The sequence below is a fragment of the Alternaria novae-zelandiae genome, assembly GCF_023758075.1.
Source record: "Alternaria novae-zelandiae strain BMP 2774 chromosome Unknown scaffold_9, whole genome shotgun sequence".
Classification (NCBI taxonomy): Eukaryota; Fungi; Ascomycota; class Dothideomycetes; order Pleosporales; family Pleosporaceae; genus Alternaria; species Alternaria novae-zelandiae.
In genome coordinates this window covers 696736-710582 of record NW_026056969.1, presented here as the reverse complement: position 1 = coordinate 710582, position 13847 = coordinate 696736, and the positions used below count along the sequence as shown (strand labels likewise).

General features: G+C 52.0%; 5 protein-coding genes across 5 annotated transcripts; 3 read left to right on the top strand and 2 right to left on the bottom strand.

The window, feature by feature from the left end:
- Nucleotides 1-180: 180 nt before the first annotated feature.
- Nucleotides 181-1194, top strand: J4E88_005117 (uncharacterized protein; the record flags this gene model as incomplete). The annotated part of the gene is made up of 1 exon (XM_049398757.1): nt 181-1194. One exon carries the CDS (start codon nt 181-183, stop codon nt 1192-1194), a length of 1014 nt encoding a protein of 337 aa, XP_049255437.1.
- A 564-nt stretch (nt 1195-1758) lies between these two features.
- Nucleotides 1759-4058, bottom strand: J4E88_005116 (uncharacterized protein; the record flags this gene model as incomplete). Its single annotated transcript, XM_049398756.1, has 3 exons — nt 1759-2497; nt 2548-3494; nt 3549-4058. 3 exons carry the CDS (start codon nt 4056-4058, stop codon nt 1759-1761), a joined length of 2196 nt encoding a protein of 731 aa, XP_049255436.1.
- A 2287-nt stretch (nt 4059-6345) lies between these two features.
- Nucleotides 6346-7926, top strand: CEL1_1 (Esterase/lipase/thioesterase; the record flags this gene model as incomplete). The annotated part of the gene is made up of 5 exons (XM_049398755.1): nt 6346-6768; nt 6831-6966; nt 7016-7136; nt 7184-7526; nt 7579-7926. 5 exons carry the CDS (start codon nt 6346-6348, stop codon nt 7924-7926), a joined length of 1371 nt encoding a protein of 456 aa, XP_049255435.1.
- Nucleotides 7927-8993: 1067 nt separating this feature from the next.
- Nucleotides 8994-9403, top strand: J4E88_005114 (uncharacterized protein; the record flags this gene model as incomplete). Its single annotated transcript, XM_049398754.1, is given in 2 exon segments — nt 8994-8997; nt 9009-9403. The coding sequence occupies 2 exon segments, from the start codon at nt 8994-8996 to the stop codon at nt 9401-9403; spliced, it is 399 nt and encodes a 132-aa protein (XP_049255434.1).
- Nucleotides 9404-11803: 2400 nt separating this feature from the next.
- J4E88_005113 (uncharacterized protein) lies at nt 11804-13054 on the bottom strand (the record flags this gene model as incomplete). Its single annotated transcript, XM_049398753.1, has 2 exons — nt 11804-12769; nt 13049-13054. 2 exons carry the CDS (start codon nt 13052-13054, stop codon nt 11804-11806), a joined length of 972 nt encoding a protein of 323 aa, XP_049255433.1.
- Between the last annotated feature and the right edge of the window lie 793 nt (nt 13055-13847).

Genomic DNA, 13847 nt, shown 5'->3' with positions numbered 1-13847 from the left:
TTTTGAAAGAATGGCAGGCGACAGCATATGTCTTCAGACTTGATGGTCGTCCCATCGCTTGTCCTGGGTTGCCCCGCAATTGGCACGCGATCCCACACGACCCCCACGCCAGTACGCGGTCACGACCGCAGACCTCGGGAGTCGCGAAAAAAATCAGCCGCGACCGTTCGTCACTTCGTCATGACACGCCGCTTGAATATCGTCACCAAAGACGCGAAAGCGCTCGTGCCAGGTCGCAAGACATTCTTTGATCTCTCCGGCGAACTGCGAAACCAGATCTACGACCTTGCGCTCGACAAGCAATACCAGCGCGTACCCTTGAACCCGTACTATCTCAACAAACCCGACCCTTACATTGCTCTACTACAGACATGTTCTCAGATATACAAGGAAGCGCGGAGCTACCTCGTCGAGAAGCAGGTCGCTTACGTCCCAGTAATGGCCGGTATGCAGTACGACTACGGGACCGAGCTGAGTGAAGACTACGGCCTGAGCAAAGAGACGACAGACACCATTGCAGCATCACTGACCGACTTCATGGAAGTGCATTTCCACTTGCACATCGACATTCTGCGTGTCTCGATAGACCGCCGGTGGGACGGCAGCGACGACTTCCGTCTCAATGATGCAAACGGAGAAACATGGAACATAGTCGCCTTGCTCGACACCCTTCACCAAGCCATCAAGAACTATACTCCGCACTCTTGGAACCTATACCTTGAACACGAGCTTGGAAAGCGACGTGCGACAGTCCACCTCGACCATCTACTCTCACTCTGGCCCAGGATCTCACCAGAACACCCTTGCGTCCCCATCGCTGCGATGCGCGACCTCGTCGATGTCATGGCGAAAGACACCATGACTAAATGGCAGATACGGTACTACATCCCGACAGGCCAGGCCGGTGTATCGGTCAGATACGGATGCACGATGGACGACGATATGGCCCACGCGATTCGCGACACGGAACTAGCACAACTACGCAGTTACGCGAAAACATGCGGACACGACAACATCACCATCATCGCAGAGTTATATGGCGAAAACACCGCGTGGGAGTATGGGGATAAGTCCGACAGCGTGACTAGGCTGCGTAGTCCCGCTACGGATTTCTGGCCAAACCTGCATTTCGACCCTTGGAAATACTCGATGCCGCATCACCAGCATTGGAACAGGTCTTATCCCGGTAAGTAAAACACTATTTCGCTTCCTCCTATGGAATCATCTTAGGCCATGATATATTGACCTAAGAAGTATCTACTTCTCAACGTTCAATGACGTGTATGCTGCAACACAAATTCTGCCGCTAAACAGCTCCCTCGAGTTATCCTTACTAATGACACATGCGTAGAAGAGATGCCCATCGAGAACTTTGAAGAAGCCGCCCTGCTAGCCACTCACGAAGATCGCCCGCGCCGGGCAGACTGGATGGAGATGCTGCAGCGGAGGGACGACCAGGCTGAGCTGAGGCGACGGTACGAGGAACATAGGTCTTGGGGTGTCGGAGCGTCAAGCTGAGAGAGAGCGGTAGCAGGCGTCCAACGCCTTTAGAGAGGAGATACATGCAGAGCAGACATGTACTGCCACGTTGACCTAGAGAGAACCTGAACACCCTAGAGCCTACCTTGTATGTTTCTATCGCGATGTAGTTTGTAGACTTGTTTAGTTTTGTTCTCGTATGAAGTGCGGCGGATCTTACATCAATCGCTGGATAATGACAACGTCGTCTCTGATTTAAAGCCTATTGTAGAACTACCTCTAATACCCCAACTTCGCCACCCTTTCCTTGCCCAAGATATCCGCGAGACTAACCAGCTTGAAGCTGGCCTCCTCCGCAGTGCCCCCTTCAGCCAGCTCATTAGCATCGTCATGCGTGACGAAAAGCCCGCTCGGGAAGTCCTTGTTCAGCGCGTTGCCCACAGCCGCACATCCGTCCGTATTACTAACGTGGTCGATGCCCTTCGCCTTGTTGTCAACGATAGTGAACGTCTCCACGTACTTGTGCGGGACCGCGCGCTCGTATATCAGATATGCGGAGATGCCCTGCGACGAAACGATGATGTAGCCACCCGGACCTGACTTGGCTGGTACAAGCGTGATGCCCTCGACGTCGGCGTGGAGACCGCTGGCGTCGCCTACTTGCGCGATCTGAACACCGGTATTCGAGCCAGTGGGTTCGGCTTCGTAGCGCCAGATGCCGAGTGGTTCTTCGCCGATGAAGAGGTAGCCGGCGCCTTCGTCTGCGACGCAGCCTTCGACTTGGCCGCCTGAGCCGCCTTGAAATTCGCGGACGAGCGTAGTCTGTAGGGTACCGTTCGCGGTCGCGCTGAGTTCGTACTGTAGGTATTGCGCATTCTTGTTGTTGACGAAGAGGTACTCTTTTCCGGTAGTCGGAGAGCGGTAGTTGCAGGAGCCGTAAGGTTCGTAATCTTTCGGTAGCAACTGTTTACCACCAGAAATGGTGCTAAGGTAGCCTGTGCTGTTTACTTCGACCAGGCTTGGCGATGTGTTAGCAGATGTTCTGAGAAGTCATGCGATGGTACTCACCACATGGTATTGTCACCGCGGCATGCTGCGAATGCGAGATCGACCTTCCGGGAACCGAGAGTGAAGTTGTAGATGACATCGACGTTGTTTGGCTCTTCAGCCGTCAGGTGCTGAAGGAGATTTCCCTGCAGATCGAAGACACCAAAGCCTTCGCCATCTTCAGACTTTGTTGTGGTAATGATCTTGCTCTGGTCTGGTCGAGTGGAATGGATCCAAATCGCAGGGTCGTCGCCGTCTCCGCCGTTTGCATCAGTCTCGAACTTTGCGGTGACCGCGACGAACGAGCAGTCTGGGCCAGTCCACCCATCTTTGCACTTGCAGATATTTGGGCCAGTACACTTGCCACGTCCAGAACAATCGTTTTCGCAGGTGACGTTGGAGCAATCGCGACCAGTAAAGCCGGCAAAGCAGAAACAGTCCTTGCCTGACACGAAGCCATTGTTGGAGCACTTCTTGGTGACGGAGCTTTCGCAGTGCTTGCAAGCCTTGTTCTTGGGACTGTACTGTGTGTTTGGCTTGATGCCAATGGATTTGAGCGCGCCGTCCAGAGAACCTACAGCTAACCCAGTATCGTCCTCTCCCTCAAAAGCGAAGGCGAATGCGCCAGATGGGTATCCAGCAACTGAAGATTGAAGGATGGCGAGCGAGCCCTCAATAGAAAGATCAGAGATGCCGCCCAATGCGATGCTTCCCTTCTGCTTGATGTCGGAGTCGTACACATCGATGACCTCGTCGTGGGCTACGAACAGATAGTCGGCGGATGCGCTGTGGTAGGTAGCAAGTCCCGCAACTTCGATTTCCTCAGTGACAGTCTCAATTTCGGGTGCCTGGATAGACTCCGACGCTTGGAAAGAGTACAAGGGTAGATCTTCGGCCGAAAAGAAGATCCCGCCATTCGCGAACACGGCGCAAGTTTCGCCTTCGATAGCAACGGGAAAAGTTTGAACCTATGACCTTTGTCAGTATTACTGCCTTTGGCCACGATCAATAGACAACAGTACCTCCAGGATCTCGACCCGGCTTTTGTTGCTCCGAATCAAGAATTGCACAACCATCTTCTTTCCGAAGAGGAAGATGTAACTTTGTCCGCTCTTGCCACTACGCCACACGCACGCAGTACTCCAGTCCCCCAGCTGCTTCTTGTTATTACTTTCGATCATCTGCCCACTCTGAGCGTCGAAGACCCTGATCAAAGAATCTGGAGCTGGGATATTGACGATCAGATCCCTACCGTCGATGTCGTGAACAACGACAGCAATCTTCGAGCGACCAGTCTTCTGATGCGACTTCTTCGCAAAGCTCGAGGAATTGGAGACAGAGAATGTCCGGAAGCCACCATCGGCAGCACTTCCATCATTGATGACCAGTACAGGCGATTTGCCGTAGACGAAGTTGGTATTGTCGCCCTCGAATCCAGTAGCGGCTGCGACAAGTGTGACGTTGGCGTTTTGGGCTGCGACGAACGATGTAATCACACTCGCCCATACGAGGCATCGCGCGAACGTTTTCATCTTGTGGCGGATGTTGTCAAGATCAATGAGGGCGGCCTGACTCCATGAGCCTGGTCGTCGAGGCCGTCTTATATCCCAACATGTCTCCCAGTAATGGGCTGAACCTAGACTTCCCGCTGATCCATGTGCATATGCAGTCCATGTCATTCAAGCCCCTCGGGGCTCCGATGCTTCGAGGAATAATCCACAAAACTACGCGATATTGTCGTTAGGGGCGCGATGCATGGTGTGCCTGCTGCTTTGGGTTAGGTCGGGATGGCTGAGCGGCCAATAAAGATGTGTGCTATTGAAACGTGAGACGGCCGGGCAAGATTCGAGGCCGGGATCAACATGAGGAGAACGGAGGAAGGATGGAGACCTGGCATGGCTTTGAGGTGTGAACATGCACTTGAAGAATTGTGGTGACATGCCAGGCTCGAGCAGAGGGTGATGCTATGTCTACCAAGTTAGAACAATTGGAGATTGTGTGCCACACGAAAGGCGATAAGCCTGATCGCGCTTTAGCTTGATTATGATTAGAATTGGTCCTTGTCCTGCGGGTGGACTCTGACACGGATGTAGACGTAGATCAGAAGTTGATGGGTTGATACTTGGGCAGCTTCCAGTACCTGGTCTTCTTCTCATATCTCGTCGGCATCTGCAGGCGCGTTCCGCAGGTCTTGTTTCAAATGCAGAGCTGGAAATTCACGTTCCTGGAAAGTTTGCTGTGCGCGGATAGAGGTCATTCTTGGTGTATCTCTGCGAGATTGAAAGACCTCGGGAAGATTGTGAGAACGATGACGCGCGCGGTGCCAAGGCGCAGATCCGCACCCGTGGCACCAACAGACGCGACAGGATAGTAACACGACCCCGACGACATCGCGCAACGATTCCTTCGAATACACGCCTGCTGGCAGAACAATCGCGAGCCCCTGTACAATTTCCCGGCTACCTACTCACGTTCATCCCACGTCTCCCGCTCTTCCGACGCGCCGCACCCGTCCGCACGATAAGCCATCTCGGCAGTATTCCCACTATCATCTCTCCACGATCAAGCGCGATGCTTACAAGGGCAATACTTGCGTCAAAAACACCAGAGCTCGAGTCGCAGGAGATGTAGACGTGCTCGGGCTTCAACTGCCCTCGCCAGACGGGTTGAACAGCGTACGCCACCAGGGACATACCGTAGCATGCGTCTATGTTCGGAATTGGCCGCATGACTTTCAGCTCTGCGCTACAGCCATGCAATGCCGACGTTGATCGCACGCTGTTACGAATGTACCCTTCGGTCACAATGATTACCTTGGAAGGACGCACCTGGCAACACCGACACTTGATCGAGTCGCGGAAGACTGCTCAATTCAGTGAGCCTTCATGGCACGCGTATTGAACTGTAGCTGGCAGATGGATTATGGCAGACTTGAAGGGACGAAACACATGACACAGTGATCGATAACTCGTCTGAAATCCGTATGGAACATTCGAGCCCAACCCCTCGGCACTCTATACCCTTCCTCCTGTGACGGCGCGGCACTCTGGTGGCTCCGAATTGCATCTCCACACGGCGAGAGAAACTCTCTCAGGCTTGCCACACACTCGAGGATCCCAAGTAGCAAAGGACCCCGTGGTCTTGATGCCAACGAGTAGTCATACAGCCCCACCAATTGTATCGACGCGGTGATTGAGTTGATTACTCTCCATTCGCGACCCCGCCTTCTACGCGTTGCAGCATGCACGATACACCCTGGCCATCTGTGCATCCTTAAATTGCCCTTGCGAGATCCAAGAATACAAATTGTCCGGGGAAAGGCACCAAGAATGCTTAGCTATCGGTACATTCGCGATGGATTGAACCACTACCTTTAATTCGTTGCTCGCAAGCTAACCCCGCACTGTACCTTTAGCGCCACGGCTCTTGACCTCATATACCGAAGTATAATCACTTGGCAACGCTGAAATATCCATACGAAGCGCACTACGCCGAAATGCATATGACTGGGATACCATTTTGGGAGCTTAGCTGTGCGACGAAGTGACAGCCTGATCGCGTCCATCAATGAGTCCTCAACCCCCAAGGCGGACCAGATATCCATCAATCCGTCAGAGATTATCGCATGATCAGTTCCTCATATTGCATGAGCTCATTGTCGGGCTTCGGGAGACTGGGCAATATGCATCGTGTACTTTGCACACAAGCAAGGCCAGGATCGAAGCCGTGAAACAATCCTATAAGTTGGCAGCATCATGTACTCCAGTAACTGTGTGACATCCCACATCCTTCATTCAGCTCACAGTCTTCCCTTTCATCATGTTGTCGACTTCGAACCTTGCGGTGTTTCTGGGTGTTTGCGCCTCCCGCGCATCCGCCTGGGTCATTGGAACGGAGCAGTCCGAAACTCACCCAAAGATGACCTGGCAGCGCTGCACAGGCAGCGGTGGCAACAGCTGCACCAACGTCAACGGTGAGATTGTCATTGATGCTAATTGGCGCTGGCTTCATTCCGTTGGAGGCTACACCAATTGCTTCGACGGAAACGAGTGGAACACCACGGCGTGTGCGACCAACGCCGCATGTACCAAGAACTGTGCTATCGAAGGCTCAGACTACCGTGGTACCTACGGCATTACGACCTCTGGCAATGCTCTTACTCTCAAATTCGTTACCAAGAACCAATACTCTACCAACATTGGATCACGCACGTACCTCATGAAAGATGCAAACAACTATGAGGTAGGGCAGCGCACCAGATCTAAGTATGACACAGACGCTGATCGTTGCTGTTTGCTGTTTAGATGTTCAACCTTATCGGAAACGAATTCACCTTCGACGTCGACAACTCGCAGTTGCCATGCGGTCTCAATGGAGCATTGTATTTCGTTTCCATGCCCCAGAAGGGCCACGGTGCGCCCGGTGCAAAGTACGGGACTGGTAAGTCACAGGGTTCGCCATTCATAGAGCATGAACTGATACATTCCAGGTTACTGTGACGCTCAATGTGCTCGAGACCTGAAGTACATCGATGGCAAAGCCAACGCAGAAGGTTGGCAAGCATCCGAATCTGACCCCAATGCGGGTATTGGCAGGAATGGTGCATGCTGGTGAGTACGCTAGACTGCTCGGCCTGGCCCATTCTGACGCAACTCAGCACCGAGATGGACATATGGGAGGCAAACTCAGTCTCCACGGCTGTGACCCCACACTCATGTCAGCCTGAAGGCTACTCAGTCTGCACGGACGATACATGTGGTGGAACATACTCGCTCGATCGCTATGCCGGCTCTTGCGATGCGAATGGTTGCGACTTCAACCCATACCGTGTCGGCGCGAGGGACTTCTATGGCAAGGGCAAGTCTGGTGTAGACACATCAAAGAAGGTGACAGTCGTCACACAGTTCTTGGGATCTGGAGGATCGCTCAGCGAGATTAAGCGCTTCTATGTGCAGAACGGCAAAGTCATCGCCAACCCGGAGCCTACAGTCCCTGGCATGGTATGTGCTCACGTCACCGAGCCTTATGAACTCCGTTCTGACAATCGCGCAGACAGGCAACTCGATCACCCAAGAATGGTGCAACACGCAGAAGGAAGTCTTCCAGGAGGAAGTCTACCCCTTCAACGAGTTCGGCGGCATGGAGTCTATGGGCAGGGGCATGAACCTGGGCATGGTACTCGTAATGAGTCTCTGGGACGATCACTACGCCAATATGCTTTGGCTTGACAGCAGCTACCCTACTGATAAGGATCCAGAGCAGCCTGGTGTCGCCCGCGGCGAGTGCGACGTCAACAGCGGCGTGCCAGCCGATGTAGAGTCTGCTAACCCGAATGCGCAAGTCATCTTCTCGAACATCAAGTTCGGGCCCATCGGCAGCACGTTCGCGCAGCCTGCTTGAGTTTATCAGGACACATATGGATGGCCCTACGCAGCCTCATCGGTTACCGCTTGTACATAAATCTGTCTGATCATATCATTCGCTTCATTCTGATCAGAGACACGGAACAATCAACGCTGTACAATTCTAAAATACACTGTAGGCAATAAACATTCGTTCAGGAATGCGCACACTTGACTCTAGCGCTTTCACCTTTGGCGGTGTGTATTCACAGTGAAATACTGGTCGGGGCAGGATGGGCTGCTGTCAGCTCAAAGGAAAAATGCCCCTAATTCTGTTCCTCATTAGCATGTTAAAACATCCTTGGAGCGAAGCAAGAGCTTCTAATAAATAATCCAACCCTCCCGAAGTCCCCTTTACAGCACATGATAACACCATGGCTATGGACCTACAGCTCGAAGAAACATCACAACAATCAATTGCACAAACTACGTTAGCCATACCAGAGCTCGCGGAAAATATCCTGAACCGTTTGCCGGATATTCGCGATCTAATTCATGTTCGGGCAACTTCAAAGGTCTTAAAGACCATCGTCGACGGAACGCCCAGCATCCAACGCCGCTTGTGGCAGCTTCCCATCCCAGTTCGACATGACGAAGACCCACATTACCCAGATTTACCACAGATCATGTCAACGTATCATCTCAAGCTGAGCTGCCAGGAGGTGGAATGGGCCTTACAGGGGATTCGTCGCATGGAATGGGATTTTTATGACGCAATCGAGGCAGGCGAGGATGAGGTAATCGCAGCCGTGGCGCGAGAGCTGCAATGGGAACGTCTATGGCGTCCGTTCGAGAAACCTAACTACACGTTTTCCCTTCAAACTTTCTTCATTCTAACACCTCAGCAACATGCGTTCAGGTGCGACAGTTGCCGGCGTCTTCACCCTCCATACGCCGCCTCGGGCTTGCATCCAGCTCTCCGCTTCCTACACAAACACGAAATCTGCGGTCGAGGCTATGGTTCAGAACTGCTCTTTCGCTTCGCTCTTGGGAATTTCGGAAGTGCAGACTACCGAATGGGGCCTGCATTGGACGAAATCGAGGGTCGCATGGCTGGCCGCAATAATGTGTACGTTCTAGCGTTGTTTGCCAGGGCTGTGAGCGACGCTTACGAAACCGCAAAGCAACGCGGTATTCTTCAACATTATGTCATGGCGCCCGTATGCACGAGGCTCATTCTGGCTTGCGTCGAAGGCCCCGACCCCGTGGGTCTGGGGAATACCATTATTCGTGATCAAGATGGCCTCAAGTTGGGGCAAGTGCTACGCGCTCTTCTGCGATTTTGCGACATGACCTTTACGCGCGGTCGCGCTAACGTGCTGACTGTCAACGAGGCCTATGTCACCGGTGGAATATATGCTGAGACATCGAAGGAGGACAAGGCCTATATCGCCCGGCTGTACGATGAGGCACAGGAGGAGTTATCCTGCTTGCAGGAAGGTTATTTGGAAGAAGATCAAGCAGCTCGTGGTTGAGGTAACAGATGCGCCCAGATCTCGCAGCGACTGATCCTGTATCTAGAAGCAGGAACTCTCGCGTTATGGATCATGATCTTCTTTCTTTAATCTCGAGCGTTCGTTTCGGTATACCAGAGTCTGGTGTCGCATGGCCCAACCAAGTTCGTTTTCACTGAGATATCGACATCAGCGTCACAACGGCAAACACGAGCGTCTGCTTCGTATGGAGTAAACGCAATCTGTTTTCGCATGACCGAATACAAATACTTCCATGCCCTCTCTTGTCATGTTCGTGCGTGCCCAGCCTGTATTCTTTTCTCCACATCTTTACTGATTTGGCCCCAATTCATCACTATCATCGCTGGCAAATCAGCGTACTCTTCGCCCTAGCCTCTTCTCCCCCACTGTTAGCCAGGAGTGCCTGCAGCATCTACCGAAGATGCTTGAAGATCGTGTGGAAGGTGTGACACGTTGTTGGTTTCCGTGCCCATGCGACGACCTAGAGGAGGATCAGTGCGATTGCTGCTTGTGGTAATCGCATGCGAGGATGGGCCACAAATGCCCAGGTGGTGTTGCATGAGGCTGCTTGGGCGGCAGTGATGACGTAGCTGCCTCCTGAACCTGGCACTAGCGCAATTTGGATTAGCTCAATGGGGACGGATTCCGGTTCCCGAGGTCTGACCGGAGCGACCGCCGCAACTACTTCTCGACATCCCATACACTATCGCAATCAGCTCTTGCTACTGCATGCGTTCATCATAATCATCCTGGTGTTCTGCGATAGTATGTCAGACGCTTGTGACATGTCCAGGTGTCGTTTAAAGTGTTGGCTGAGCATGAGGCAGAGAGATGCACACTTCAGCCTTCACTTGGCCTGCCCATGGTCGATTCGTGACCTAGCCAAAGCTTGATGGCAATTATCTTGTGGTCTATACCCTCTCGTGAGTGTAGTAAGTCGAAACAGCTCCATCTTATATCTGACTAAGCGCCAGCTGTTTACTCGACGCGTAATACAAGAAGTCCCCAAGCCTTCGTACCACGCGATCATGTCACCACTGTGTAACGCGTTTGCCCGCTTCGTATAAACCGTCCCTTGCCTCAATTGCTGCCCTGGTTCCTTCTTCACCGACCCCCTCATCACCATGGATTACCCCATCGTCGAGTCGCGCTCGGCTGTGCAGCAAGTCGCGACGACAACTGAACTTCTCGCTGCAATCTTCATACATCTCAGCATACTCGATCTACTGCATGTGAAGCAGGTTTGCAGGCAATGGTGCGACTGTGTTCGAGACTTAGGCGAGCTGCAGCCTGCCCTTTACAAGCGCGCCACACCGGTGAAGCCTGGAGATAATCCGCACTTCAAGCCTTTAGACGAAGCGCTCGCCGCAGAGAAGTCCCGCGGAGGACAGACATTCGGAGAAATGTTCATCAAAATCGGTCACGATCTTGAGCGGCGCCTAGATTTGTTAGTGGGATCCGGTACGGCAGATGGCAAGACCTTCGACAATCAAAGTGGATGGCTCAGGCAACTTGATCACTACAAAACCGCGTTTAACATGATTATACTTTGTCACCACTGGACACCTCATGGCCCCAATCGCTCGATCTCCCTTCATAGTGCCGCTCCGCGAGCAATGACTGAAATGGGTGGCGTCCATTGTGGTATATGTCATACGTTCCACTTCAGCTTCCAGTGGGATAGTTTGCACCCGATGCTTCGATTCCTGGAACACATCCCATTTCTATGCATCGACGGATACAACTCGACGATTGACATACGGCTCATAGGTCCAAATTTGCCTTACTCCACAGACATCGAGCCCAAATACCAGGTGTTCCAAACTGCCATGGACCTCGCAGAACAGGTGGAAGACGTGGATTCGATATGTACAACATCTGGGTTGAAACACGACATCGGCATTCAACCTTCTGGTCTCCGACTTTCGGCGGCAGTCGGTCACTCGCCTCATCACAGTTCCACAGGTACACTGAGACGATCGGGCTTGCTCATCGGCGACTTCTTAGAAGGACTCATGTGGTGCACGCGGAAATTGGCTCTCGATGTACAGACTGATACAAGGGGCGTCTTGAACTTTATTGTGGGATCGACGGAGAGGGGACTTAAAGCGGCGGAGGATCCAATCGAGCCAAATGCGCTTACAGAAGCGCAAGCCAGAGTCACGGCGATGAACGAGCGTATTGCTGTGATGGAAGCCCGCTCAACACTCTGGCGACAACAAGCATAGAGGGGGAAGGATCGGGTAGGCAAGGCGAGCCGTGGTTGTCTGCAAAGTACATGTAGATGCTCTAACAACCTCTGTGGAGATCACTTCCATTACTTATTGACCATGCATCCTCCAGAAGATTCCTCATCTTACGTACAACTCGTTACGACTCAGCGTCTTCCTGTGAGCCAAATTAAACCTCTTCGATTGAGATCTCAACAGGAATCGCTTTTCGCAGTTCAGACCGACAAATAATAACACGCGAACAGAGGCTGAAGAGGTCTTTGAGAAGTTTCGCAAAGTCGAAGTTATGTGTCTCTTTCTGACCCTCCAACAGATAGCGATCGATAGCCGGATCTAGCTTGGCGATCCCATCTATAGCCTGCACCAGACGAACATACATGCCGCTTTCATGGAAATCAAGGCGCTGGTCAAACCCGAACAGTCTCTCACGACATACAGGACAAGTGGCTTTGCCTGTCTTCAGATGATCCTCGAGACAGATGGTACCGTGAACATGGCCGCAGGGAGTACGGACAGCTGGCTCGGTTTTGTTCGAATGCGAGAAAGACACCCCGTAGTCGTAATAACAGGCATAGCAGCGGCGATCGGCCGCATCACTCGCCGCCATTACTTCATGGGTACACGGCGTAGTGAAGTCCGATACCGCTGGGTAGATTGGTGGTCGTTTACTAGGTGCGACCTCCCTGCTCGTGTCAGAGTCGGGGTCGTTGTCTTGAGAGTCGGATTGTACGATGTCCTCCATATTGTCGTTGTCTTCATCAGCATTGTGATCGTTTTCGCCTTCGGTGGCCTCGTTGTCATTCCCGTCATAAGATGAAGTTTCGCTGAGAGCAACGCTTCGCTCATCAAGCACCGCATCTAACTCACCGATGAACTCTGCTTGCTTGTACCGACAGCAGGTCAAGTATGAAACCATACTGATGAAACGGTCCCACTCCAAAGACGTATAGCTTCGAATGTATTTTTCATCGAGGTACTCTTTTTGTATTTGACCGCTCAGGCCCTTGTGTAAAGCTTCATACTCCAATGTAAGCTTATAGGAATGGCCTTCGGTTGGATACAGCTTTTGGCCTTCAGCTTGACGTTGCTTTATCCATAGCATTCGAGCCGCCAGGTAGGGGTTTGCGATAGACTCCTTGAATGTGTCAAGATCTAGACTGAAACGAACATTGTTAATGAGCCTGAAAAAGGGCTGACCTTCGGCGCGATACGCTAATGTTCGAGCGAACAGTGCTGCGTCTGCAGTATAGGCTCGATAGTAGTCTCTGGTTCTTTCTAATTTTGATACTGGCCATGAGTCGGAGAGAGAAATGATCTCCGTTCTCACTTCAGATAACAAATTAGACGCTACTCCTCGATCTAGATTGTCTAAAGAGACATAATTAGCCTGCATACGAGTGTACAAAGTCAGTACATGCATTTCGTTCATTTGGCTTCGGGAATTTACTAACCACGAACGTAAGCAACGGTTGAGCTTCTGCTGTGTGCACTGAGTCAAGATCGAAAAGTTGCAGCCCAACGTGCTGTAAGACTTTGAACAGTACCCGATTGATGGCCAATGCTGAACGCCGCAACAGTCCGATATGTTCTTCGAAGTCTTTCTGCGCGGCGAGATCCATCGTGTTCGTCGACTGTTGGTCCAGCACGACAGATTGACTGAAGCGCGTGAACGGGGCAGATGTATAGGGTGTGGATTGCTACTCTGTACCGTTTGTTGATCGAGCAGTCAGCGATATAGCAAACTTGTGGTTTGATAGCACCGTAAGATGGTCGAAACATGAAAGAATCCGTCAAAGAAATACCCACTCGTGAGTGGAGTGATGAAATCATATAGTTGCCGAGCTGATGTAGCAAAGCAGTCTCTGTGGTATGCAAAATTTCACGTGAACACTCTGGTATAACACCCCATCGCCAAGTGGTGTTGCCATCAACGTAGGCTACTGTGCAAACTTTGGGGTAACTCTCATAGGACGAGTATTGATCAAGATAGGTGCACGTCTTCGTATGACAGCCCAACACGAGACTGGCAAGCCGACGCATCGTCTCAACGTGTGGGCAAAAGGAGAAAACGCATCAGGCTCCAGCGTAGAAATAAGGACAGGTGAGCGTAACAGCTTCGACAGCCGCTACGAGCAGTTTTGGTATTTTGTCTTGCATCGACTACTGCTCCTCAACGGGGCGATGGCTTGGCTTTACATCGCATGGTCTTCGCC